We start from the raw sequence: 26423 nt of genomic DNA, 5'->3' as shown, positions 1-26423 counted from the left end.
GGAGCGGGCTGCATCGCGTCGGGGCGGTAAACTGAAAGATTATATCGGTCAGTATTATGATAAACGGAGATGACACACATCCAGAAGGAGCCGTATTTGTTTTGTATGGCGAAATGAGGCAGGGGGTGGAGAGTCGCCACAGAGACGCTGGGCTCCGGCCAAACATCACCGCATTTTAGCACTTATTCGATGCTCGGGATTTGCATTGCATTGCATTTGCTGCATCGTTGATCGGCCGTCTTTTGCAAAGTGCATGGTGGAAAATGCAGCTTGTTTGAGGACACCCCCCCCACCAGATACCCAGTGCTGCCATGACAGGCAGAGGTCTCCTCTCGACCACGGCTTGGCCGGTTGGAGAAGAAGCAGATTGATTCGGGACGGTGGGTCGCATCTGCGGATGTTATTCTGTCTGTGGAGCCTGATCCTGTAAATATTATCCGCGTCAACACACCGTGATTCTTACTCAGGGAAAAAAAACATGTCTTCTCGTTCTGCGTTACCGTCTGGAAACGACAGGAGTACTGGAGACCATGTAAGTGCAATTACAGCCTATAGCCTATATTTGTGTGCATGCAAAAAAAATAAATGATGCATCCTTGAACAAAGATGTCCTAATATGTGGAGCCCCTCAGTATTTGCTGTGTTTATTTACAGTGCAGATGGGGGGTATTAGCCTATGCTGTTTTTCCTGCTGGATAAAGGGACTGTGGAGGTGATATTGGATGGATATTTTAGCAGAGCAGGCTCTCTCAAAATGGGCTATCCTTGAGTGTCTGTGCAGGGAAAGAGCTGATGGCAGGCAAACAGCCCGGAATGAGTCCATCCGCATACGATAACACTCAGCGGATATGCGCAGAAAGCCTCAATACCAGCCGTCACCTCTTATTATAAGGCTGTGGAGAGATAGTGATGTCACATTATAGCCCTGCTGCTGCTGCCGCTGCTGCTGCTTGTGTGTGTGTGTCTATGTCTATGTGTGTGTGTGTGTGTGTATTCCCCAGAAATTGAATGGGTGGGACGCGTGCACAGGGGGGAAAAATGAATTTATATGGAATATCTAGGTTGTTCCACCTATGAAGCGAGAGGATTACTGCGTAAAATGATGTGCAATCCATTGCTGCGCAGCCTACAAAGCGCCCAACCCCAGAGCCAGTGGGTGTCAGACAGCGCCATACATTCAGTACAGTGGAAACCAGTAGGGGCCTGCAGAAGCCAGGGGGATTTATTTACATAAGACAGACTGAATAGTAGAGTCCTGCATGTCAGTATCTATGTGTGTATCTATCTATCTCTGTAGAAAGGAACACAATATGGAAAATTAGCCATGCACACTCCCTAGTGATGCATATCCAAATCATCACTGTGCCATTTCTGGGTCCTAAACACTTGTGAGGACACCCCCCCTCCCCTCCCCTCCCCCCCCCCTCCCCCCCTTCTGTTTGTCAGCACAGAAGGATGGTTAAGCCAGTGTGTGTGTGTGTGTGTGTGTGTGTAATGTGTGTAACAGGGACATGCATGCATGTGTGTGAGGGAGGTGCACGATTGATCCCGAAACGCTGATCCTCTCCTTCCGTCAGAGCGGGCTCCTCCTGATCCCGTCTTGTGTGTCACCGGCGGCCTACGAATGAAAGCCCCTGATGACACAGAAGTGAATTGACCTGGCAAAAAAAAATGTTGGAGTGCCACATTGGCACAGGTGAAGATGAGGGGGAGGGGGGAGGGCATGCAATACAGTCGGTGGATTAAATGTACTTCCAAGCGCACTCCCGCTCGCTGTGTGTGTGTGTGTGTGTGTGTGTGTGTGTGCCTCCTCTCTCCACACACTGCTGTTGGCGAGGAGCGATCGGTGTCTAGATTGTAGCAAGTGGGTCCAAATTGGCTCTATAGGTGGGGCGTGTGAACAGGAATGGAAGCATGGGAAGGGAGGGAGTGTCTGAAGGTGGGGCCTAAGTGTGTGTGTGTGTGTGTGGATGTGTTTGTGTGTGTGTGTGTGTGTGTGTGTGTGTGTGTGTGTGTGTGAAGCTGAGAGCAAGATGACATGCTGGGGGGATGGAAGTGTGATGCCTCAGGCCCTGGGACTGGCCAGGGACCACTGTGCCGGCATCTGCTCGCTTTTTTTACTCTTTATTCCCCTCTCGCTCTTCCTCTTTCTCTCCTCTGGTTTCATAGTGACCCTCTCTCCATTTCTATGCTTTCTCTTTCCCATCTGCTATCATGTTTTCCCCATCTCCCGGTATTGCCTTCTTGTGTTTTTTTTTCCTTTCCTCCTCTTCTGTTTCCCCCCTCTTCTCTCTCTCTCTCCTCTTCTGTGTCTCGTCAATTTCAGGGCCTTCATTTGTCACGTGACGAGAAGCCGCATCACGCTGAAACACATCGAGCTTTGTTTCTGTAAATGCACATTGTTGTCCTCCCTGTCTCTTCTGCTCCGCTTCCTGGCTGGGAAATTATCTGTGACTCAAAGGCTTTGGACTCTTATCATCGCCACACGACGCTCTAAAGCTTTCGGGTCCGGCATCGAGCGCTAACGTGTACTAGCGCGGCCAACTGTTTGTGGGGACTGTGGAAGCTTGTGGGCCAGCTCCCGCTTTCAGCAAAGTGTTTCTTTTATATTCTGTCTTCCAGCGGTCAAGTAGACGATGCTGGACCCAAAATGGAAACAGTATGCTCAAGTGTTCATCCGCTGGACAGCAGCTGTTAACCCAGAAATGAGTGATACTTATTCACATGCAGCCCAAGCTCAGGAGGAGCATTGCTTCCTTTATATCTGTCAAACAAACATCTGGTGGGATGATTCTGGTAGTGTAGAGACGGACTCATGAAACTCATGAAATGTCTCCATCGAGTTGATCATAGCAGATATTCAACAGGAGAGATGAGATGGCATTATAGGGAATTCCCTTGGCTTTAAGCATTTGCCTTGAAACAATGAAATCAACCTTAAAATGACATATTATCTATCACCATGTTCCTTTAGGGGCGAACACAGTGCGTAAGGAGCGTGTGCAGAGAACAGGAGCTAACCTGGGTCACTTCTGGAGATGATCAGCGCTCCATCAGTACATGTCCCGTCTCTATGGGAGCCAAGAGGGTTGTTAGGGCAGAAGTATATGGCGGTCCCTGGTGTTGTTGGTGGCACTGACCCCCCCTCGCTCATCTCTTTTACCCCTCTCTCTCCCTCCAGCATGTGTCTCTGGCGGCCAGCCGCTCAGACAAGGGCACCAGCCTGTCCAGCCGCTCGCTGGGCGCCCGCTGCAGGAACTCCATCGCCTCCTGCTCCGACGAGCAGCCGCACATCGGCAACTACCGTCTGCTCAAGACCATCGGCAAGGGGAACTTCGCCAAGGTCAAGCTGGCCCGCCACATCCTGACGGGCAAGGAGGTGAGACCCCCGGGGGGGCGCTGGAGGTCCGGGAGGGGGGGTGGGGGTGGAAAATAGGGTGGGGAAGAGGCCGAATGAGTAGATGGATGGGTGGATGGAGAGAAAGATGGTAGACTGTTGTGTTGTGATGTTTGAAAGGGTGAGATGGTGTTGCTGATGTGTTGACATGTCATTTAATCTAGTACTTCTGCCAATGGGATGAGATAATTCCTCTTTCTTCCAATCCGAATCACCTAGTTTCAAGAATTTCCTTGAATCAAGTGACATCATCCTGATGCTGGTGGGGCGACCTGCTTCATTTCAAGATATTATGATTCAAGAAAATTCAGAAAACAAGTGAAAATGCATTGCAACCAAAGTGAAATGATCTCACCCCATTGTCACTTTTGTTCACATGGTTTAAGAAATACAAGATTTTTAGACTGAATACTAAATGACTTGTTAAGATGGACATTATTTGTATCACATTGAGCTAGTACTGATATGAATTTGGTTAGAACTGGTGGAGTGTTAAATGGATCCAGGATTTTTCATCTGTCCCATTAACCAAGTGCCCTCTTATGATGCTTGAAACATTTTGAAACCATTGTTTTTATTTTGGAAAAATTGGCAGTAAACCTCTGTTATAGCCTTTGTTAGCCTTGCCAATGCAAGTCAAAGGGGATTAAAACCACTTCTTTCAAAATTGCCTTTCAAACTGCCATTACTACAGCTTATTGAAGTAAATATTAGCGATGGCCTCATTCCACATCCACTAGCTTTGGCATCGCTAACAAATGCTCCACAGCACACAATCTAAAAATCCCTGCGTGATAACTTTTGGACGTTGGAAAAGGATTCTTGGTTGTGGATCAATAGGAAGAGCTTCTGAGCGTCCCGGAGCTTCCTTTTAAGCAGAGGATGTGAGGAGGCTATTAAACGTGGCAAATTATAAGTGTGGTCATAAATTCTCCTGATGAATTGATGATGTGCTTATCTACATCTCCTCATCGCAAATTCCCTTGACGTCTCTTCCAGGTTGCAATAAAAATCATTGACAAAACTCAGTTGAATCCAACCAGCCTACAAAAGGTGAGCCTCAGCTTTTTTATTTCTCTTTTATACTGATGTACTATGTATTTAGGATAATGTGCTTCATGTCTCCAGGTAGAAAAACAAAACATAAACCACAGTCTTAAGTGATAATCAACAACAACGCATCGCAGATCGTGAGGATTTGGTCGTCCGGACGTAATTTAACGAAAGACTGATATGCAGTTGGAGAATTAGAGAGGTTCAGGTTTTTTCCTCAGCTGTTCCCCCCCCCTCCTTCAGAAGGGGCAGGAGGGAGAGAGCAGGAGATGGAGAGAGGGCTCGTGGGATGTGATGCTGTTTGGCAGGTGCTAGGGACTGGATGGGAGCGAAAGGAGACCTCTGCTCTGGAGATCGTCTCTCGTCTCTCTCTGGGCTAATCGCTGCCCTGAGTGGGGAGTGACTCATCCCGGAGACCGTGGTCACCCAACCCATCGTTTTTTGTTTTTTTCTTCTTGTTGTTGTTTCTATTCTTAATTTGCCTTTGCGTTGCTGTGGATAACAAAGAAATTACATCATGAGTTGAAGCCGTTTTTGCCGGATGATGCGTCGGTGGCCATTTCGTTTAGTTCCGGACGCATGTTGTGAGAAGTGTCTTTGGAAATGCTTAGGTGTGTGTGTGTGTCACATGGAGGGCCTTTGATTGGCTGGCTTCTTTTTGTTCTTTCCTGCTGGTCAGCATGTTGAGGGTTGAGCCTGAATGGTGGACACACTCGAGGTTTGTTGTGCATGAAGGGCAGAGGCGGAGCGGTGGACGCTTTGGTTTCGCCGGCCATCAAGGGCAAAACCTCAGCGTGGTGCAGACGCAGACTTGGCCTGACTCAAACCAGCGGTAGATATCTGGAGGTTTGCTGTAGGTTAGCAGAGGTAGGCATCCAGAGACAACATGGCTGACATGAAGGCCGTTTGGTCATGAGTTGAGCACATGTTCACATATCTCCATCTTATCATCCGACGACATCGATCACATGCTTTTCCGCCCTAACACGCACGCCTAATACCTCTGGATGGCCAGGGTCAGGTATCGCTCAAGAACTATCTTGTGGTGCAGGAGAAAGTGTGAATAAATGTGAATTAAAGCTTAGAGAGAGAGAACATATGTAGACAAACATTCGTTCAACCTATATTTAGCCACCAAGATGCTTATATGCACATATGGGCCAAAGTGTCTCCCTCATTTAGTCAGAATGCTCTCTCTCTCTCTCTCCCTCTCTCTCTCTCCCTCTCTCTCTCACTCATCTCTTTCTACCTCCCCTCGGCCTACATGAACTCCAATGCCTGTGGGCAAGAAGTGAACAGACTGGAAGGATCAAATCAGGGATGAAATAATTGGCCATAATGGTGGTGTGTGTGTGTATGTGTGCATGATTTTGTTTGACTGGAAGAAGTCTATAGCGCCCCGCTACATGTGAAGATCTGAACATTGTACCGGTTTACATGAGATGGCACGAGACGTCGGTGAAAATGTGCCCAGAATCGATAGCAAAAAAAGAAAATAATCCTTTTGATGATATATATTTTTGTCGTTTTGATAGTGGTTTTTCTTTGTAAATAATCTTTTCTTTAATCTCTGTATGTACAACAGGATGACCTTGCATTGCTATCATCAAGGATTAAGTAAATAAATTCTAGTTATTATTATTCTCTTTTTTATTTCCGCTCTTTCTACCTTGGGCCAGCCATCTCTTGATCTCTGGCCTCCTTTTAATCCTGATATTTTGACTCATCGTATCTCTGGTGATTACATCGTGACCAAAAATGGATTTTGTTTACCTTACCTGGCTGGAATATTAGAAGCATTGCAGGGTCTCTGCTCCGTCCCAATGCTTTCCTTTGACTAGACTGTGGTGCAACATGAGGCTCTGGGTCGCTGTGAGAGACAGTGGTGCAACATTGAGGACAGGACGGACGAGAGAGGCTCCGGATTGGCCGCTGATTGGGGGAGAATACTCTACAATTGGCCGGCGATGATAGCAGGCTTCTTTACATACCCGTGGGCTAGAGAAAATCCTTAGTACTGAAGACATGAAAGAGCCCATATTAGCATAATCTAGCCTGTTATGTATGTAAAGGGGGAGAAGGAAAGAGGGAGATGTAGAGTGGTGGGGTAAAGAGGCAGAGGAGAGGCTGAGACTGTGAATTGACGGTAGGAAGCGGTGAAGCTCGACATTTCTGAAGATGGTTCTCCTATATGAAGGAAATCGCAGATTACAGGAGGATGTTACTGGTTTTTTATGCTGGTTTCAATGATGGGGCTCGATTTGTTCCTGGCCACCAGGAAACAGGTCACCTGGAAATTGCATAATGTGTCAGTTTAAGGTTCAATTATTTGATCATTCATCAAAGACAACAGGAACATTGGCAATTTAATCCCTTTTTAATCTGAAATTGGTGTGACGCAACACATCCGAGCCTAGACCTACATTTGAACACCATTTATTTCCATGTGCTAGGTGGAAGTATTGTAATTACAATTGCAATAGGAGCTCCATTGCCACAGTGCATGCATGTTCATTCCTGTCAACTGCATTGTCGGTTCGCTATTTATTTATAGTCGTTACCGGCGGCCGGGGTCAAACACGTAGCCGGGGGATTGTTTTGTGTTTTGATGGATCTGACTGCTCCGCCTGGCCATGACGAGGCTGACGAGGAGGGAATTATGGGACGGCGGGCGCGACGCTCTCAGCACTACGTATCCCAAGATTCCCTCTAGCACAGCTGGAGAACGCCGGGAAAGAGCCCGGTCTTAATACCTGGGTCGCTATGGCAACAGTGACGTTGGGGCACTGCCAGAGGAAAAGACGGAGGAATACGAATTGAATGAAGGGGGAACGGAGGGAGACACACACACAGAGAAAGAGAGAGAGGGGGGGGGGGGGGGGGGGGGGGGGGGATTGAGCAAAGAGGATAGAAAAGCTTATCGCACCATCTTTTCCTTTTTTTTTTTTTTTTTCTGTTTCCAGTTGGAGTTGATGACATGGGAAGAGAGTTTCTGGTTTTGCAGTGATGGCCTTTTGTTGAGGGACTGTGCTGTCATGTTCATGAAACCTGGGTGGCTGGCTCAAATTTAATCCCCTGCTCTGCTATGACAAAGCGTACGAATATATTCCCCCGGAGTAGACATATCACACGCAGTGAGAAGTGCAAGTATGGAGACAGTGAGTAGAAGTTGGTCTCTTTTTTTGGCTGTAGATTCATCACATCTATGGGCGAGACCATTTGTTGTTTTTCTGTTTAAACGATGAGGGGGCTGTGTTGGTTATTGTCACCCTCCCACCCCCACCCCCCATCTGATTTTCATTTGCAGAGACAGAAAATCATCTAGTGGTATTTTTAGGACTAAAGTATAAACCACAATCTCTTGCATCTCAGTGGATCTCCATTTGATTCCAGCAGCAGCATTGATTCCACCATAGCATGGAATAAAGAGGTTGACTATGTGATTAATAAACGCCCAAGCCCTGAGCTATTAAAGTAGCCTTAACACTCCTTTCACCAACCTATGAAGTGGTTACTTGGTATGCTAATTACTGTGGTCAAGTGGTTACAGTATGCTAATTTCCCATGTTAATCTTCCTATAGAACTCCATGGAAAAATGAGTCAGGAGAAGCGTCGCTGTTGATGTGACCCATTACAAGTTGAGACATGGTGATAGGAGGGATTTTGTTGGTATACAGTAGTTAATCATAGAGTCCATCATGTCTTTCACACTGAGCTGGAGAGCTGTAGGTCAGATTCTGCCCTACAATTGAAACTCCACTGCAATGGTTTGACATGCTGTTTGCATCTTGCAAGGAGAAGAACCACTAAGAAATCACATGGCATTTACAGTCGGTATTTGTGAGGAAAACAACCCTTATAAAGCTAAAAACTATATCTATAATGTTTTACTAATGTGCAGCTTGGATCTGCTCAACGGACAATAAGGAGAAGGACTCATAGGACATTAGTCTGAACTTATAACATCCAAATGAGCTTTATTACTTCAACCAAGGAGGTTATGTTGTCGCTCCTATTAGTTTGACTGTCTGTCTGTCAGCAGGATTTCTCAAAAACTTATGAAAGGATTTCCATGAAATTTGGTGGACAGATCGGCCTTGGGCCAAGGAACAATTCATTCGATTTTGGTGGTGATCTGGGATTTCCGCCATTAGAGGTTTATCATTTTATAGCTTGAACTATGAAACTAATAGAGATAGAGACTTGATTCCAAATCTTAAGGGTTTGTTTACAGGGTCAATAAATTAATTTAACTTGACGTTTAAGTGATAGGAATGATGTCTTTGGGTGTAACTGCAAGGTGGAGAATTGTTCAGTGTTGGTTTGTGCTCTCTGGCTGCCTTCTAGTGTTAAAGTAGTGCTATCAGTTTGAAAATAATCTGTTCACAACCTTACTAGACAAGTCCAAAAAAGACCTTGATAAGCTCTATACAGTCTATACTGTAAACTGAAATCAATTTCTTCACATGAATATGATGAATCAACAGCAAAAAAAAGACCAAATCTAGCTTACTGCCCTAGTCCTTACACTTGAGAGTACAGTTTTACTGCAATGTGGGAAAAAAAGCATTAAATGCTACAAAGCCACTTGCTTGACGCAGGAGCACGAGATTTGATTACGTTCAATACTGTCAAGACTTTAAAATTCTGCTTCTTCTTCTTCCTAGCTCTTTCGGGAGGTACGAATAATGAAAGGCTTAAATCACCCAAACATAGGTAAGGCGCATGCATCCCAATGCACTTCAAAAATGTGTGTGTGTGTGCATCCATGCTTCTGTGTGTGTGTGTGTTTTTGTGTATGTTTAGCCTAAATAGCCGGCATGTGTGCGACCAGACGGAAGTACACACAGTGATGCTCTGAATAGGCTTTGCAGCAGCCGCTGACCGTACAGTATCAAGCAGCTCCTCAGGCCTCGGTATAGAGGTCATGGGGTTGGAGGGGGGGGGGGGGCGGATTTTCTAAAGCTCAAATGTCATACGGATCAAAACCCCCCACAGCATTAGTGGTGGGGGTCCCTTGGTATTAAGACAGACAGACGGCTGGTGTTATCATTTATAACGTGAGAGGGATTTATTTCTCTCTCTCTATATATATACTGTATATATGTATTTGGTTTTAATCTGATTGTCTTTTGGGCTACAGTGCAGCTGTTCGAGGTGATTGAGACGGATAAGACCCTTTACCTAATCATGGAGTACGCCAGTGGAGGTGGGTGCATGACTACTGTATGACCGGAAATTATGCTGTAGGTTACAGCATGGGTGGAACCGCACCTCTTAAATCCAGTGTGATCAGTGTTTGGACGATGGTGCATTTTTTTTGGGGGGGGGGGGGGGGGAGATTCTTGGTCTGCACTCTTTTCTCATTGAATATGAAATGAAACGGTGATAAAGTGCAGACAAAGCACAGTCCATATCTGAAGAACAATTAAAGGTCTACAACACTTGTACCTCTAATCAACATTTTAACAAATGACAAAAAATGTTTGCTTCATTTCGTATAATGTTTATATGTCCAAATACCTTTGACACAGGGAAATGTGGGGACCATGAGTTAAAAGCACTGTACATTTTTTACTATTAATCTCACTGCAAAATATCAATTTTAAGTAATTTCATTTTGTATTGACTCTTAAAATCCTAATTTTCTTAAAATCTGAAGAAAAAAAAATGCCTATACTGTGAGAAAATTTCACTTGTTTCCAATGCATATCAACTTGTTTAAAGAATTTTCTTCAATCAAGTGAAATTATCTTGATACTGGAGGAATGATCTGCTTTATTTCAAGACATTGTCACTTGACAATAGACAATTTTTGGAAACAAATAAAAAATGAAGTGAGACAGACAAGAGACAAATGGAATTATCTCACCCCATTGCCAGTGTTTTCACTTATAGAATTTAGGACTCAATACTAAATTAAATAACTTTTTTTGCAGCGCTAATATTGAAGAATATAGCCTTAAATCAACTATGACTCTCTAACTATGTGCTTTCACCTGATACTGTTTTAATCTTCACCCAGCCAAATACACCCTAACATGTTAGGACCGTGCACAGTACAAAATGAAGTGTAGATTCTTTTCCTGTTAATCTGATATGGAAGACAATAGCCTTGAATTAAAGATAACTCTGGACTGTACTATAATAGTTGTTGCATAACTCTACATTCATAGTTAATAGAGTATGGAACCACAACATCAATAGCTGAGCCATCTCTGTGCAGTAATGGGTGCCAGTGTGAGACTTTAAACACAGTTTCAGGCAGCACAGAGCCTCCAGTATTCATACATTTGGTTTTGTTCAAAAGATGAACTCCTCTGGTTACCAATACACAAGATCTAACTTTACAGTCCTTTGTTTTATTACACTGAAGCTTCATTGTTCCATCTTTGCCACTTTTGGAAGTGACTGTCTTGTCGCCTTCCCTATTTTTCTCTCTTCTTGCCTAAACCATGTTCTGTGTCTGCTGTGACCTTGAAGAATGTCACAGACACAGTTTCAACTGTGTGTTTCTTTAAGGTCCGTAATGCTTTTAGTCAGATATAAGAAGACCATAGTCATGTGTTAGGGAGGTGTTTGGGGACCCAGACTTCTATGAAGACTGTTTTACCAAATTCAATTTTTACTTCAGGACGCTACTACCAAAAATCATATTTTACTGAACATTATCCTTTAAGTTGAACATTATTTGTGAAGGTTTCAAGGTTAATTGCAATTATTGGCACGTGAATCTGTGAATTCTGTCTATTTATGCCTATCTAAATATGCATAATTTAATATGCAACAATGATTCACTCTATCAATCCAAAATTTAGCAGTTACTACTCACACATTGAAACAACTTCTGTTAAGTCTTGTGTACAAGTATCCAGAACAATCTGTTTTTCTTAAAAAAAAAAAACAGCTTTTCAATGATAGGCGAGTGACACATTTTTTTTACTGTCATGAACTGTAGTTTATGTGACAGATGCACAGTAGTAAAGATGCTGTGAATCCATCAGGTCTTATAGGAGTTATTTGGTACAAAAATTGTATAAGGTGATTAATGATATATTTGGATTTCATATATAATATAGTGTAACCATACACGCACACACACACCATGGCCCCCTCATATAGTTTTTTTGGCTACCATCAACATTGCCCTTGAATATGCCATAGTCTGTGGAGAAAATTATGAACCAGTAATTTTACTTAAGAATAAACCAGTGTGTCAGTATTGCGTAAGGGTCGTATGTGTTTGAATAAGCACAAGGGAATAAAACAGCACATGTACTTTGTTAATATAATAATTGAATTCATGAGTGAAACTGACTATTTTATATGAATAATATACTCTCAAATTATAGAGTATAGTTATGATGATTTAGATGTATTACCTGTACTTGACTACTTGTCTCCCTGCTCCCACCCTCAGGTGAAGTGTTTGACTACCTCGTATCTCATGGGAGAATGAAGGAGATTGAAGCCAGAGCCAAATTTCGACAGGTATGAACACGCCGCCTCTCCATGTCCACATTGTATCCATCCTCACTCTTACTTGTCTGTATTTCAGATCTGTTATCTTACCTCTGTGCCCGTCTCCTCGTCTCCTCAGATTGTTTCTGCTGTCCACTACTGCCACCAGAAGAACATTGTCCACAGAGATTTGAAGGTGAGAAAGCCGGAAGACACTTTGGGCCGCTTTCGGAGACGCGGATTAAGGCTAGTCCGAGACTAGGAAATTTTCTTTCACCGCCGGATTACGGCGAACCGTAATTTTTAATGTCGGACTAGTCTTAATCCGTGTCTGTGAAAGCGGCCCGTTCGCATCTTAATCACACAGTGAAGCGCTGATGAGCGGAGAGCCTCTTCTTCCAAGACGCTCACCAAGCCGGGAAGGGGATAGGAGGAGGGGAACGTCACAGCCTGGCTTCTGTTCTAATAGATTATTACATTCATGAACACAAGCGCTGACATATATACAGTATGAGTCACGTCCAGTATCTCTGTTGTTGGATGACACGCGAGCGCTAAAGCCCGCCCTTCCCCCTTTTCCCCCCATCTGTCTCTCATTTCCTGTCTCTCTCTTTCTTCATCACAACTTCCGTTCCTCTCTCCTCCCACTTTCTTCCCTCGTTCTCCTCCTGCTCTCCCATCCATCCATCCCTGCCTCCTCCTCTGCGTCGCCGCACGCGTGACTCAGGCGGAGAACCTTCTGCTGGACGCCGACGCCAACATCAAGATCGCCGACTTCGGCTTTAGCAACGAGTTCACGCTGGGCAACAAGCTGGACACGTTCTGTGGCTCGCCGCCCTACGCCGCCCCCGAGCTTTTCCAGGGCAAGAAGTACGACGGGCCCGAGGTGGACGTCTGGAGCCTGGGAGTCATCCTCTACACGCTGGTCAGCGGCTCGCTGCCCTTTGACGGGCAGAACCTGAAGGCAAGTGGCTGGGAGTGCTACAGTCAGAAGCAGGGGGGTTCTTGAAGAGTGCTGTGGATAGAGTGGTGTGGGTTTATGTGGAACCGTAATGGCTCAAACAACTCTTTGATTTGGTAAAATAAAAAGTTTTTTTCAGGCAAGAAAAAGCAAAAATCACGCCCCTTACTCAAAACACAGCATGTCTTGCGGCTGCATTGCATTCTGGTCTGTTGAGGCTACTCTTGGTGGAAAAATTGGTCTTTCTGCCTCTTCTACGATGGATTTCTCCCTGTATGATTGTTGAGTGTTGGTGCAAAATGGCGGCTCTAGAAAGAAGCCTTTGCTCTTTGATTCTGAGGGACTGACACCAAAACCTGATGGTTTGCCATTCCCTGGAAATAAGACAAATACACCCCAAACAAAATGGACCCAGAAATGCAAAGTACATCACCAATAGCTGTTTTAACAGTGTTAATTGTTGTAGGGTGGATTTTTCCTTTTAATGCTGCTGCTTTGCGATATTTCATGGATTCTTAAAGGCTTTATAGCACTATAAAGGTTCTATGCACAGTAGAACCATTTGAGCATGATGCTATAGAGAACTTTAAAAGGTTCTGCTATGGTGTGGTCCACCTAAAGAACCAAACTGATGTATGCGGATAGGGCCTTTTATGGAAATCAAGCATAAATTCATTATTTTCTGGAAATGTAATTGATTTTTGTACATATTGGTGGCTTTGTGCCTTCACCAGCTGGAAGTCATAGTTCACCCACATTTTTTTACCATTACATTACTGCTTAAATCCAACCTTTAGTTAGATTTGCTATAAACACCTACATTCGTATTTTGCATAAAAATGACTTGTCTTAACGCCATCTTGGATAGCCAAATTGGCTGTGAATTGTGGTTGAAATTTCAAAGAAATATAAATAGCTGTCTTTAGTGACAGCATTTTGAAGCTGCTAATACAGATAATGCTGAAATGAAACTTACTAACTGCCACATTTATTTTAGTGCACAGAGTGAGTCTAAGATATTTATTTGTATGAATTTGTCCACCCAAGAAACATAATTAAAAACATGGGAATAGATTACCAATAATTAAAAGATATGGATTCAAATTTAAACCTGGTCATCGGACATAAGCCAAGTTGTTTAGCATTTAACACTGTATGAACATTAATGTAGAATGTATCTATGATAGTGTATTTATACAGACAAGGCAAAACAGGGATTTTATAGAGCACTTATTTTTAGGTGTTTCTAATTCATACTCATACCTCATTCATGCCATTTATGTGAATCTAATGATACATTTTTAAACATATCTTAATTCAGTGACCTATATAGAGAACAACTGAAATGTCAGTTTGCCTGTTCCCCCTATACAGTAAGTTACATAAAAACACATCGTCCAGTGCACGGAAGACGTTGCACCATGCTTTTCAAGCAGCCCCCTTGTATTCATGTGTATTGATGTGAGAGGTCAGGACAAAGAACAGTTAGCATTGCTACACCCTGACATTTTTTTCTATGTTTTTATGTGTATAGAATGTTACTTGTTTAAGGTGTTTGTCACTTGAAGCTTCTATGTAGTTGGTACCAAATATTGGCCTTTTAGTCTCTATTACAAACGTCGTCACCCACAGTGATGAGTAGTAGTTTAATCCTTTATCTGTTTTGTTTGTTTTCTGTAATGCTATTGCACCCTGCAGTAAAAACTGCAGCTAAAAACAACTAGAAAAAACTAAAAATAGGAATTATATCCAAGATCCAACAGATGGCAATGAATGGCCCCCTAGAGCTCTACCAGAGAGTGGAGACAAATGTGTATTTAACCCCACCCATATTTGACCCCACCCCATCATACTGCATACAGTTAGGGACCTAGGGATTAAAATGTTTATGCAACAGACACTCTTACATCAGACTGGTCTTATTAGATAATTTCAGACCAGTGTAAACATACCTTTAGGTCCTGCCAGAAATACTTATGAGTCGGATTATGAGTGGGAAAATCATAATTTTCTGATACTTGAGTTTTAATTATTTGGAGATATGTTGTGATTTTTGCATAGTGGCCAATGTATCAACTGTTCAACTATTTAGAATATCAAATACATAGCTTATGCACAAAATAGCTCTGTGCTTCTTGATTCCAAAAATATAACTGCCACAAAAAGCTAGTTTTGTTACAGCATCTATTTTTCTGTTATTTTTGAGCAAGAGCATTTAAATGTGTGACACATCAGAATTATAATGTAGAAACTCACAGAAACACAACTACGTATAGCATATTAAAACACCAATATATCATTGTCAAATTAATTGTGATACCATATTATTATTGTAAACAAGTGAGACCGGTTGAGACGATTGTAAGCCTCTATCTCACATCAGTGGTATTCTGCTGTGGCCAGAAACTCTTTAAGCTCTAGCTCTGTTTATGCTGGAAGAACAGCGCTCTCTTGCTTTTTGTGCCATAAAGCAGTCTGCCTTTGTATCATAGAGCAGTCCAGCAGATTTAGTGTGAAATGTGTCCGACCTGGCGGCACATAAAACGTGTGATAACATGACCTTGCTGAGCTGAAGGCAGCGTTGATTGACTCTTAAGTTTGAGAAAGGATTCTCGTACCACACCACTTCTGGTTTTCTTTTCTGCCCAGGCAGAGCAAGTTTCCATCGTTATCTTAGCTACAACGCTAGCTAAATTGCCGAGTAAATCTCTAGGTAAATTAACTCTTTAGGTAAATGAAACTAGCAAGTTTTGTTTCGCTAGCTAGCTAACTAAGTGTTTACTGTCGTCGTTTCCTACAACAGTAAACAAGTGAGCGTCAGCGCCTTGCTTCGCCCTAGTGAAATTTGACTGGTTTGAATTTTGACGACAGCCCATAGTGTCGCCACCCTTTTCTAACCAGCTATTGTATATTCTCCAGACCTCCATCATTTGAGCCAGAGGTGTGGCTACGCGAGAATAGGTGGCACACAATGTAAAATGAAGTATAGAGGTCGGTAAAGACTGACAGTCTTCGTTTACGATAATTATAATAATGTCTTAAAAAATATATGGTAATGATTCCTTGACGTTAAAATGTTACACCTAGCACCTTTAAAACGTGGTTTATGCAACTGGCTCCTTGTTGGTGTGCAGCTTGGTCTTGTTCTTGCTGTACTGAACTAGAGATGTAGCCTACTATATTTTCTAACATGTGATTGACGTGGCCCACAGGAGCTGAGAGAGCGTGTGCTGAGGGGAAAGTACCGCGTGCCCTTCTACATGTCCACTGACTGTGAGGGGATCCTACGCCGATTCCTGGTGCTCAACCCCTCCAAACGCTGCACCCTAGAGGTGAGGAGCACAAAACACACAGCACATAAGATATAGCCTACGTATCTCGCTATACTATATATGCAACACTCCCAACTGAATTCTTTTCTAATGCAGATTTTTTGTGTTTCCATTTCTACAGCAAGTCATGAAGGACAAGTGGATAAATGCAGGGTATGAGGGGGAGGAGCTGAAGCCCCATATAGAGCCTGTAGAGGACTATAGTGATGCAAGTCGCATAGGTGAGTCAGCCGGGTCTTTATTGGGCCACCGCCACTTCCGTCTTGGCTCATGGGCTATAGGCTTGTCTGCCATTCTGGTTCGACATGTGTACTAAGAGGTCTAACAAAACTGAAGAATCCAGTCAAGCTGTTTTATGTCACAATCTCTTGCCTTATCGCTTACATTTCCCTGTCTGTGTCCCTCAGAGGTGATGGTTGGGATGGGCTTCACACCAGAGGAAATCAAGGACTCTCTGCTCAATCAGAAGTACAATGAGGTCACCGCCACCTACCTACTGCTGGGCCTCAAAAGCGAGGTGAGCTGTCTAAATCGAGCAAACATTTGCCTTCATATTTTACATATCAGGCATTTAGCTGGCGCTCTTATCCAGAGCAATTTACAACGGTGGAGCTTGAATCCCTAGGTCACCAAATTTACATGCAACCAATGGTAAGAAGGACAAAGGTCAGGGCTGTACTGTAATTCCCTTACAATATTCCTGTGGCCATAGAATTAGCATGTAAGAGCAAAGTATTAGGAAAGGACATACAGTAAGAGCTAAGGAGAGAGATAGAAAGGAAGTTTGTTTTGACTAATAATACATGTTTGAAAGAAATGTAAATGCTCTCATTAAAAGCCACATCATCACATCAGTGCATTGCTGTAATTATGTGGTTACGGTATATAAAGTGTTTGAAAAGTCAGGAATCGTAGGGAAAATGGGATTCAAACCTGCAAGGCAAGTCCAATGGGACGCCAGAAACCTTGGCGCCTTAGACCACTCAGCCGTCCTGACGACTAGTGTGTGCAGCAAGAAAAAATACAAGGTGTCACTTGTCCCTATGATAGTAGACGTTTTCGAACACCCTCTTCAGTCACACCTTCCGCCTTACACCTAGCATGTCACTGTGGGTGTTGCAGGACGGCGGTGAGACTCGCTCAGCCAGTAGCCTGTCCCTGGCGAGGGTACGACCCAGCCCCATCACCAACGGGACCAACAAGCACTCCTCGGCCACTGGCTCCTCTTCCTCCTCCTCTTCCTCCTCCCATAGCAAGACCCAGCGCAGTGCCTCCACCTACCACAGGCAGCGACGACACAGCGACTTCTGTGAGTCTTTTGGTGGTTGTGCCTCAGGAGTCATGGCCATGTCTTCATTCTTAAAGTGGCTATGTTTCCATAATCACATTACAGATGCTGGCTAAAATACAGGTTAAGGTGTTTTACAGGCTGTGTATACCTTTTAATAACCCACTGTCAAATATGCCCCTATCCATGAAATCCACAAATAAAATGAATTTCTGCCTATTTGCCACGTGCAGGATATTTCCTTACATTTGTCTTTGTGTGTTTACGCTACATCTGTTCTCCTCCGCCACCCAGGCGGGCCCTCCATGCCAGTCATGCACCCCAAGCGGAGCCCGACCAGCACGGGCGACCGGGAGCTGCGGGAGGGGCGGATGCCTTCACGTAAGGCCAGTTGCAGCGTGATGGGAAGCCACAGCCTCCCTCCCTCCAGCCCCATGGTCAGCAGTGCCAACAACCCCAACAAGTCCGAGATCCCGGACCGCCGCAAAGAGATGACTGCCACCACGGTAAGGGTCCGAGGGACAGGGGCTGGGAAATGTTGCACCAAGTCTAGGCTTTAGACTAAAGGTGACTGTTTTTTTGGAGTCAGGGCCAGCTAGGCTCTAGAATGACCTGCCTGAGGAGCTTGGGCTTGCAAACTGTCATCTTCCAAATCACTTCTTAAAACTTAATTTAATTGAATAGAATAGTTTTCATGTGATGTCTTTTATCCCATTAATTTTTACTATTGTATTGTTTTTCTTTTTATGAGTTTGATGAAAAAATGGTGATAAAACTAAAGTTAGTAGGATAGTAGTTAGTAGTAGTATTACTAGTAGTATCATTATTATCATCACTAATATAAAGGTGTAACCATTATAGAATTTGTACTGAATGGAACATTATAGTAATGTTGCACTTTTGCTGCTCCCCTGAAAGTAATTAGTTTGGAAAAAAACAGTCCTGTTTTCTGTTCTGCAGTCAGAAGGGGCCAGTGGTTTGAGATAAAGAATTAATACTTATGTTCTACTGTACAACATTGAAAAGGAACTGCTACACTGGACACTGTAGTATTAACATAGGATAGATGCATAATGGGGGATTTCTATGTAACAGCTTCCACTGTTTGTCATGTAACAGCTGGTACATCATGGCGAAGTCTTAGCTAACCTTTGTCTTGACCTCTGACCTTATTCCCCGCTCTGTAGAATAACATCCCTGGAAGCGCCATGACCCGCCGGAATACATACGTGTGCACAGACCGCTCGGGCACCGACAGGCACTCTCTCCTGCAGAACGGCAAGGACAACAGGTAGGCCGCATGGCTGCTTTGGTGCTGGGGGTTTTAATGTTTGTATTTGTTGCTACAGTCTGCTCATAGATGGCTCACGATGCTGTGATTAGCCAGAAGCAGGCTGGGGTGGTGCCAGAATGGTGCCACAGCATCACAAATCATCACTTATAGGTCCAACTAGTTTCTTGTGTGTAACATAAATAACATAAAAAGTCTCAAAATTGTGCGTTAACTTTGCAAGGTAGACACAAGATGGATTTGATTTGATTTACGGGTTAGTAAATAACTTCAAAATACTGGAATCAAAAACAACAAAGAGCAAACAAATCATCATGATTCTGAATTGTCACCTTCATCAAATTTAATTCCCGAACTCTTTCACTTGGAAAGAATCTGGGTTGGGACTATGGTCAAAGTACATTAAACTTTTTGAGTTGAAATAGGCATGAATGCTTGCTTTTTTTTATCTTTTGAGATGATGAATTGCACTGTTTTAGCAAAAAGTATGGATGAGGTGAGTTTATCTGAACAAAGAAAGTACATTTTAAGAAGCAAAAAAAGGTCAAAAAGGAGCTGACAGCAGCTCTGGTGTAAGAATAACTCATTTGCCTCCCTGCAGCTCCCTGAGCCACCGCCTGCCTCCGGCGTCTCCCTCCACGCTCAGTATTTCCGGGGCAGGGGCCTCCTCCTCCTCCTCCTCCAGTGACCGATGCCGCCTGACCCGAGGCTCCACCATCCGCAGCACCTTCCACGGGGGCCAGCTGAGGGACCGCGGCCCCCCGGTCTACTCCGCCCCGCCCACGTCCCCCACCCTGTCCCACCACGACACCAGCCCGCTGCCCCACGCCCGCAGCCGGGCCACCTCCAACCTCTTCACCAAGCTGACCTCCAAACTCACTCGCAGGTAAATACGCACTAAAGGCCTCAAGAGGCCCAGTTCATATGTCTGTAAATAGTCAAACTATGCTAAAGGCTATAACCTGTGAACTGTCACTTTATTGTCACTTTATAGTTCTTGCTTGGGTGTGATAGAGTCAGAAAATCAGAGTCTCTTCCTGTCTTCCGTCATAGACTGAAAACTAAAGAAGTACCTAATGTCGTCCTCTTCCCAGTGAATGATTTCCCCACTTGACTCTAATTGCTCACAAAAAAAAATCCCTCTAGAAACTGAAAGTATAATAACTGCCTGATGATGTCATCTCAATGTCCTTCTAAATGGGTTGAAAATTTAGTAAAACCTGTTACTGTATTAAATTACATCACATTATTACATTAACCAATGATTATTACATCAAAATGGGTGTAACATACTTACTGATGATATAATAATAATCATAATTATATTGACTAATAATGTAATAACTAATTGTTATTGCGTTATTGGTCAATGTTACTATTAGATCATCAGTAAAAACAAATTGCACCCCTTATGAAGTAATAATTGCTGGTTAATGTAATAATGTGATGTTATTACATTATCCAGCAAATCATTACATTAACAGGTCTAATTACATTTCCAACCCATTTAGATGGACATTTTATCACATTTGTAAGAAGTTATTATATTATCTGGCAGTTATTACATCACCAGTTCCTACACTCCTTTCTAACTCTCTCCTTCACAGTACAGGAGTATTGTAAAAGCACTAAAGCCCTGACCTTTGCATTGCTTATATTTGGTTGCTTCTATTTTTTGGTGATCTAGGAATTTAAGCTTATTCTAATGTTGCACTGATTGTAAGTCACTCTGGATAAGAATGTCAGCTAAAATGCAAAATGTTAAGAGAGTGTCGCTCTACAAGTGAGGAGGAATCAAAGCCAATACCTACTCATATAGTAATATAGTATTGTTGTTGCAAAGCTTCACACTTGAATATGGATCCATGCTTATAGGAGCGTTTTATTCAGCCGGGCCTTTTGGCAAGCCCTTCTCTGCCCCTGGATTATCCTCTCCTCCCCTCTCCCTCCCAGTCGTCATAATCACACATGTCTAATCTTATCAAACCTCAGCTTTATCCTTGCCAATCAGCTCCTGCGCTGCGCTCTTTTCCACCACTTGCTCTCCTGTGATTCAATTATACTCTCTCTTACCTCCTCCCTCCTCTTACCCCCATCTTCCCTCTTTTTCTCCCGTCTTTATCTCGCTCTGCTTCCCCTTTCATGGCGTCAGGGTCAACCTTGACCCGTCTAAGCGCCAGGGCTCAAACAAATCAGTCTCGGGTTGTACTCTTCCACAAGGATCAAAAACAGTTAGTAAGTTCCCATGTCTCTCGCTTCTCTCTGTCTGCCTGTGTCGCCCGTTTGCCTGCCCGGTCGTGGGAAATGCTAAAGTCTACGTCTGCCTGCCCGCCCGCCCGAATACTCCATACACCCCATCTATTAATTACTCCCTGTCTGCATGAATCGCCTCTGTTCAGCTACCTGTGCTTTTGTAATATCCACCGTCTGCCTTCGTGCTTGTGCCTGTCCAGGTCCCACACTTTTGGTTTCAAGCATGGTTACGATCAGGGAAAATCCCTTTTTGTTTTGTTTTTCTTTTCCTTTTTTTTCAGGATCATTGTCTTTGTGGAGACTTGCTTCATCAAGTCTCTTTCCCACATCCTCATTCCTCATCCTCATCCTGTGCATAAACATACCTTGAGAAATGTTTTTATTTTGTATTTCTGGTTGGTGGATTGAGCCTCATTTTATGTTAATTCACGTTTTGGCACAATGAACGGGAATGTGTAGTAAAACCCACTTTTGCCGTTCATAGTCTTAGGAGTGCATGCTTTAGAATTTGTGAATGAGCAAACTCCATAATGCATTCCTGTAAGGTGAGATCCCTCAGCCAGGACGCACTGTCCTGCACATCGGGTGCTTGTGGTCACTTGTAGTTGATGCTTGCTTGGTCTCACCGTATGATTTCCACTTCTAAATGCCATCTCATCTCATCGTTTGATTGAACGATTGAACGATTGTTCACGAGGCTCATTGTACTCTATGGTGGATTACCTCTTACTCTGCCTGTCTGTCCTACAGGGTCACAAATGAATCTGAGGGAATCAGCAGATTTGCGGTCACAAGGTCAGTATCCTGTGCCAGACAGCTTTGCACTGGTCCAACAAGTTGCTGGCACTCCGTCTCCTGATTATCCATCAGTAGAATCACATTGAGAAATCAGATGATGGTTTAAAAAATAGATGTTGTGCATTTGTGCTTTCCTTTATAGACTAGTAGCTGGAAGGTACAGCGTGGCCTCGGTCCAGTGCTTGAACATGTCTTCCTTCTTCCCTCTCTCCCCCAGTCGCTATCTACCTGGGCATCAAAAAGCGTCCGAGCCCCGGGCCGTCGGACGTGGCTGGGATCTGAGAGGCGGCGGGCGGCGGGACCCTGCAGAGGTGGTACTGGCTCTGCGGGAGGCGGCGCTCGGGTGTGGCTGCCAGGTCCACCACGCCGGCCCCTTCCTGCTCTCCTGCACCCACGGGGTGGCGGGGGGCCGCGTGGCTTTCGAGGCCGAGGTGTGCCACCTCTCCACGGGCACCTCCGAGACTTCTAACGGGGTGCGCTACACGCGACTCTGGGGGGCACCGCTAGCTTTCCGGGACATTGCCACCCAAATCTCCAAGGACCTTGAACTTTGAGTGAGGGCGTGTATGTGTGTGTATGTGTATGTGTGTGTGTGTGTGTGTGTGTCTGTGCGTGCGTGTTTGTGTGTGTGTGTGTGTGTGTGTGTGCGCGCGAAGATGGGGGGGTGTGTGAAAATAATTAAGAGAAAAAAAAAAACGCAGAGAAGGGGCGAGGGGCTGGACCCGAGAGAAAAGACTTCTCCTCCTGTCTCTTACGTGGCCACATGACCACAACCCCCCCCCCCTACACACACACTCTCACACACACACACACACACACACACACACACACACCTCACCCATGAAGTCACACAGACTGAGGCACCCCACCCCCCCCCACCCCCACCCAGCTGTGCCCTCCAGCTCACCCAACTTCTCTACTGAGCAACTACACCCACTGGACCTGGATCGGAGGGAATCCAGCTTAATATTTTTTATCGCTAATCTAGCCATAATGACTCTTTTTATTTTGTTATTTATTGCTCTCATCGTTGTTTTCGAACCACCGTCACCTCCACCACTATAGAAGACATCTCTTGTGCATCGGGCGTCGTCGACAAGCCACTCGTTCCTCTTTCTTTTGTGCGTCACTTTTACGTGCACCGCTCATTTTCCTTCCCGTTTTGACATTGATACCAATGAGAGTGATTATCCGCTGACTTTTCATCACCTAGGGGGACAATAATATGCACAAACGTGGAGGCGGTCCAACTCAGTGAGCAGACGCAGACGAGCAGCCGCAGAGGGTTGCATTGCGTTGATTTGTGTACATACAGCAGCGTCGGCTGCAATGGATTGTGGTCAGTGGGAGCGGGGCTGACAGGGCTTTGAAACAGCCAATCAGAGGCCGACGCTGACAAAACAGCCAATCCGAAGCTCGCTCCGACACTGACGAGCCAGTGACATCATCAACTGCATTAGCTGGTAGGGTGGTTTTCTCTCCCTCGCGTTGAGTTAGCTCAGTTCCACTGCACAGGACAAAATTGAAGATGTAGATATGTTTAATGAGAAACACACACCATACTAAGCTAATTTTTCATGCGCACAGGGAGAAGAGAAACATTTTGGTACAGTAATCTCATTTTCCATTTTAGATTCTAGCTGCACCGATATGAAAATTAAATCAACACAGCTGATTTGGGTTAAATAAAAGATGGATTGTATAACTTTCATACCTCTGTTACTGTAACTTAGTTTTCTACGCTGGCTCCTCCACAAGGTAAAATGGACTTTGAAAGGGCTGCACACAGTACATGCACACACTGGATGATATCCTTTCAGAGAAACTCCTCTTGCTCTCTGGTTGGCTGGGTTCAATGTCTGTCAGCGCTGGTCACGGTCAGTAAAACTTCACTCATGTTCAAAGCATTTGGATCTCCTGTGAACCCAACTTCCCGCCCCGTTTCACCCCTTTTACCCTTTTTTTTTTTTTTTTTTTTTTCCAAGAGTTGCATTCAAGCCATGAAACCGGTGACACCTAGTTTGTTTCTTTTCAAAAATGATCCTAACTCAAAGTCCTAGTTGCTGAAATCTCGCAAGTCGGTTAAAAGCGAGGGGTGAATTTGTGCGACGTGCAACTACGAAAGCGGTTCATGGTGCGAGCCTTTGCCCTTGAACTCCCTTAAGGATATGCCAAAACAGAAAGCGGTCAGACGTCACACCACGGTGAACAACAAAATGGAGAAGAGTCTGGTTATTTTCAGTGCAATGCAATTCTTTGGTTCTATTCTGTGCCATGTGATCTCACCTCAGTCATCATCTCAGTATATTGAAGGGAGACACCAAACGTGGATCAGCCAAGCAGCGCAGCCTCTCAGATTACAATCCCACCTTCACACACACACACACATAGACGCACACACACAGACTCATCCACATCGAGACACACACTCAGCACAAGACACAGTCAAATATCCCACCCTCCTCTTCTTGAATGGACTACTTTCCTCTCTCTCTTCCTCTTCTTCTTTCTCTCTCCCTCTCCCTCCCTCTCTTTCTTTCTCTCTCTCTCTCTCTCTCTCTCTCCCTCTCTCTCTCGCCCTCTCAGACATCCTTCAGCATTGTGGCACTGGTGGACCTCTGACATAAACTGATCTGTCCATTATTGATGACTGTGGGCTGTGGGGGATGGAGGGGAGTGTTCTGGAAAGACACGATGAAGGCAGTGTGGACGGTGTTTTCTTCTTGTTAGTCCAGTTGCCTTTAAAGTGAACTACCCCCAGCGCCTTCATACAGTACATATTTAATGTAAAAAAAAAACAAAACGAACAAAAACGAACAAAAAAAAAAACAAGAAAAAACTGAGAAAGCTTTCTATTCTCCCTCCCTGTTTTTAGTGAATAACGTACTGTGATATTTATGTAGGCTACAGAGATCATGTTGTTTGGCTGCTGATTTACTGTTAATACTATCTCAGTTGTGGCTTTGCTCATGGTGATCCCCCCCCCATCTCAACCCCCACCCTCGACCCCTCCTCTCCATTTGAACCCCCTTTCCCCCGCCCCATCGTCAACTTCTTCTTCTTCCCGACTCCCCCACATTTAACAACGAGGACGCCAACCTTAGCTGTCCACCACCTTGTACGTAACACCAGAGATTTGTCCCTTTCTCGATCGGATATCCTCGGTCTTCACAATGAGCGTTTGGCTTTCTCAGCTCTTTGTATTTGTTTGGGACCCTGTTTTCTTGTTTGGCAGGGAAACACTCTCAACCGTCATCCACTCTCAGTCACGTTGTAGACCCATATATATCTATCTATCTCTCTCTCTCTTTCTCTCTCTCTCTCGCTCTCTCTCTCTCTCTCTCTCTCTGAGATCTCCTCAGTCCTGTTTGGTCTGCGCCGTTTCATGAGTCATGACACAAGAGCCCCAACAGAGGAGACTCGCTTGACCCGTCCTCCTCCTCAGGGCACCAGGCAGACATCAATATGGACGCCAGGAGTCTCTGTCCTCTCCCTGGACGTTTCTCATTGTGGTGTATATTAGCATTAGGTAATATAGACCTCAATGCACTTTGCTTTGACTTGAATCAGCTCCTTCCAGTGTGCCTGTATAGGTAATACCCAGAACTAGCCACTGGAGGGCGCCAATGTCTTAAATGTGAAACACTTCAATTTGTGGATATTTGCACAGGTACTTTATTTATTTTTTAGAATAATATCATTAAAAAAAACAGGATTTATATCAGCCAGTTGATGGCTGTATATAAAATATATGAATATAGTATATATCTTAGAGCTCAAGGTTTATTTATAGCTAGAGCAAGGGAAGTAATTCTAGTTTAAAGCAGTTTCTGTCAATGACAATGGGGAACAATACCAACCTGCAATCCTGCATGACTTCAGAGTTTGGGTTTTAGGGGAAAAAAATGAAAAATGATGCACACCTAGGAGTGGAAGCTTTGTGAAACACAGACACAGTCAGTTTTTAGACATTAATTAATACAAAGAAATGGTGCTGGATGTAGAACCAGTTCCTCCCCCCTGTCACGAGTACAAATAGAAAGGCTTAGGTGAAATACAGTGATTTCACTCCACCTTGTTTGCCAGAGGAACAGGTTCAATTTGTTCAAGTCAGCTTCTGAGTTCCTTGAGGTGTTAGATATGCCATGAACTATACCACAGCTTAAGTAAGAACAATATACAGTTTTGGATCCAACAAAACATAGGAAGGAAACTTACATTGGGAAAACATTGCACAATTTATAAATGCTTCTAAACCTATTCCACTTTAACTGGAATTTACACCAATCCCAATAAGTCCCTGAAATGTTGAAAGCCCTGGGTTGCATTCAAGCCATAGAAACGTTAGTTTACGGTCTTCTGATCACAAATAAGCATCTGATTGGTTGCTGAGCATTTCAGTGGAGAATATGGAGGTGAAAGGGGAAAGAAAGCATAAAAGTGTATTGTATAAGGACCCTCTCTTGGTATAGATGGATGGACGTTGTCTCAAGGTGGAATCTACTGTGAAAAACTCTTGAAATGAATTTTGAGGGACTGATTGTTCAGTACATGCTTGTATATCTTTTCAGAGACAGTGTGTCATTGG

The 26423-nt window shown here is 44.2% G+C and overlaps 1 protein-coding gene across 5 annotated transcripts; it reads left to right on the top strand.

Moving 5' to 3' along the window:
- Positions 1-478: 478 nt before the first annotated feature.
- mark4a (MAP/microtubule affinity-regulating kinase 4a) lies at positions 479-22389 on the top strand. 5 transcript variants are annotated; one of them, XM_071906170.2, is made up of 18 exons: positions 479-532; positions 3182-3379; positions 4397-4450; positions 9119-9167; positions 9595-9660; positions 11872-11942; positions 12052-12108; positions 12640-12876; positions 16086-16205; positions 16327-16426; positions 16613-16722; positions 17328-17514; positions 17788-17999; positions 18681-18784; positions 19386-19670; positions 20937-21019; positions 21788-21836; positions 21999-22389. In XM_071906170.2, the coding sequence occupies exons 1-18, from the start codon at positions 479-481 to the stop codon at positions 22387-22389; spliced, it is 2427 nt and encodes an 808-aa protein (XP_071762271.1). The 5 variants fall into 5 exon arrangements, with proteins under 5 accessions (XP_071762271.1, XP_071762272.1, XP_071762273.1 ...); XM_071906171.2 differs by having other exon boundaries at positions 21788-21869; positions 22050-22389; XM_071906172.2 differs by having other exon boundaries at positions 20937-21023; positions 21788-21832; positions 22053-22389.
- The last annotated feature ends 4034 nt before the right edge of the window (positions 22390-26423 follow it).

This window comes from Centroberyx gerrardi, chromosome 11, assembly GCF_048128805.1.
Source record: "Centroberyx gerrardi isolate f3 chromosome 11, fCenGer3.hap1.cur.20231027, whole genome shotgun sequence".
NCBI classification, from domain to species: domain Eukaryota; kingdom Metazoa; phylum Chordata; class Actinopteri; order Beryciformes; family Berycidae; genus Centroberyx; species Centroberyx gerrardi.
The sequence above is the reverse complement of the archived record's forward strand: the minus strand, read 5'-3'. Positions and strand labels throughout refer to the sequence as shown.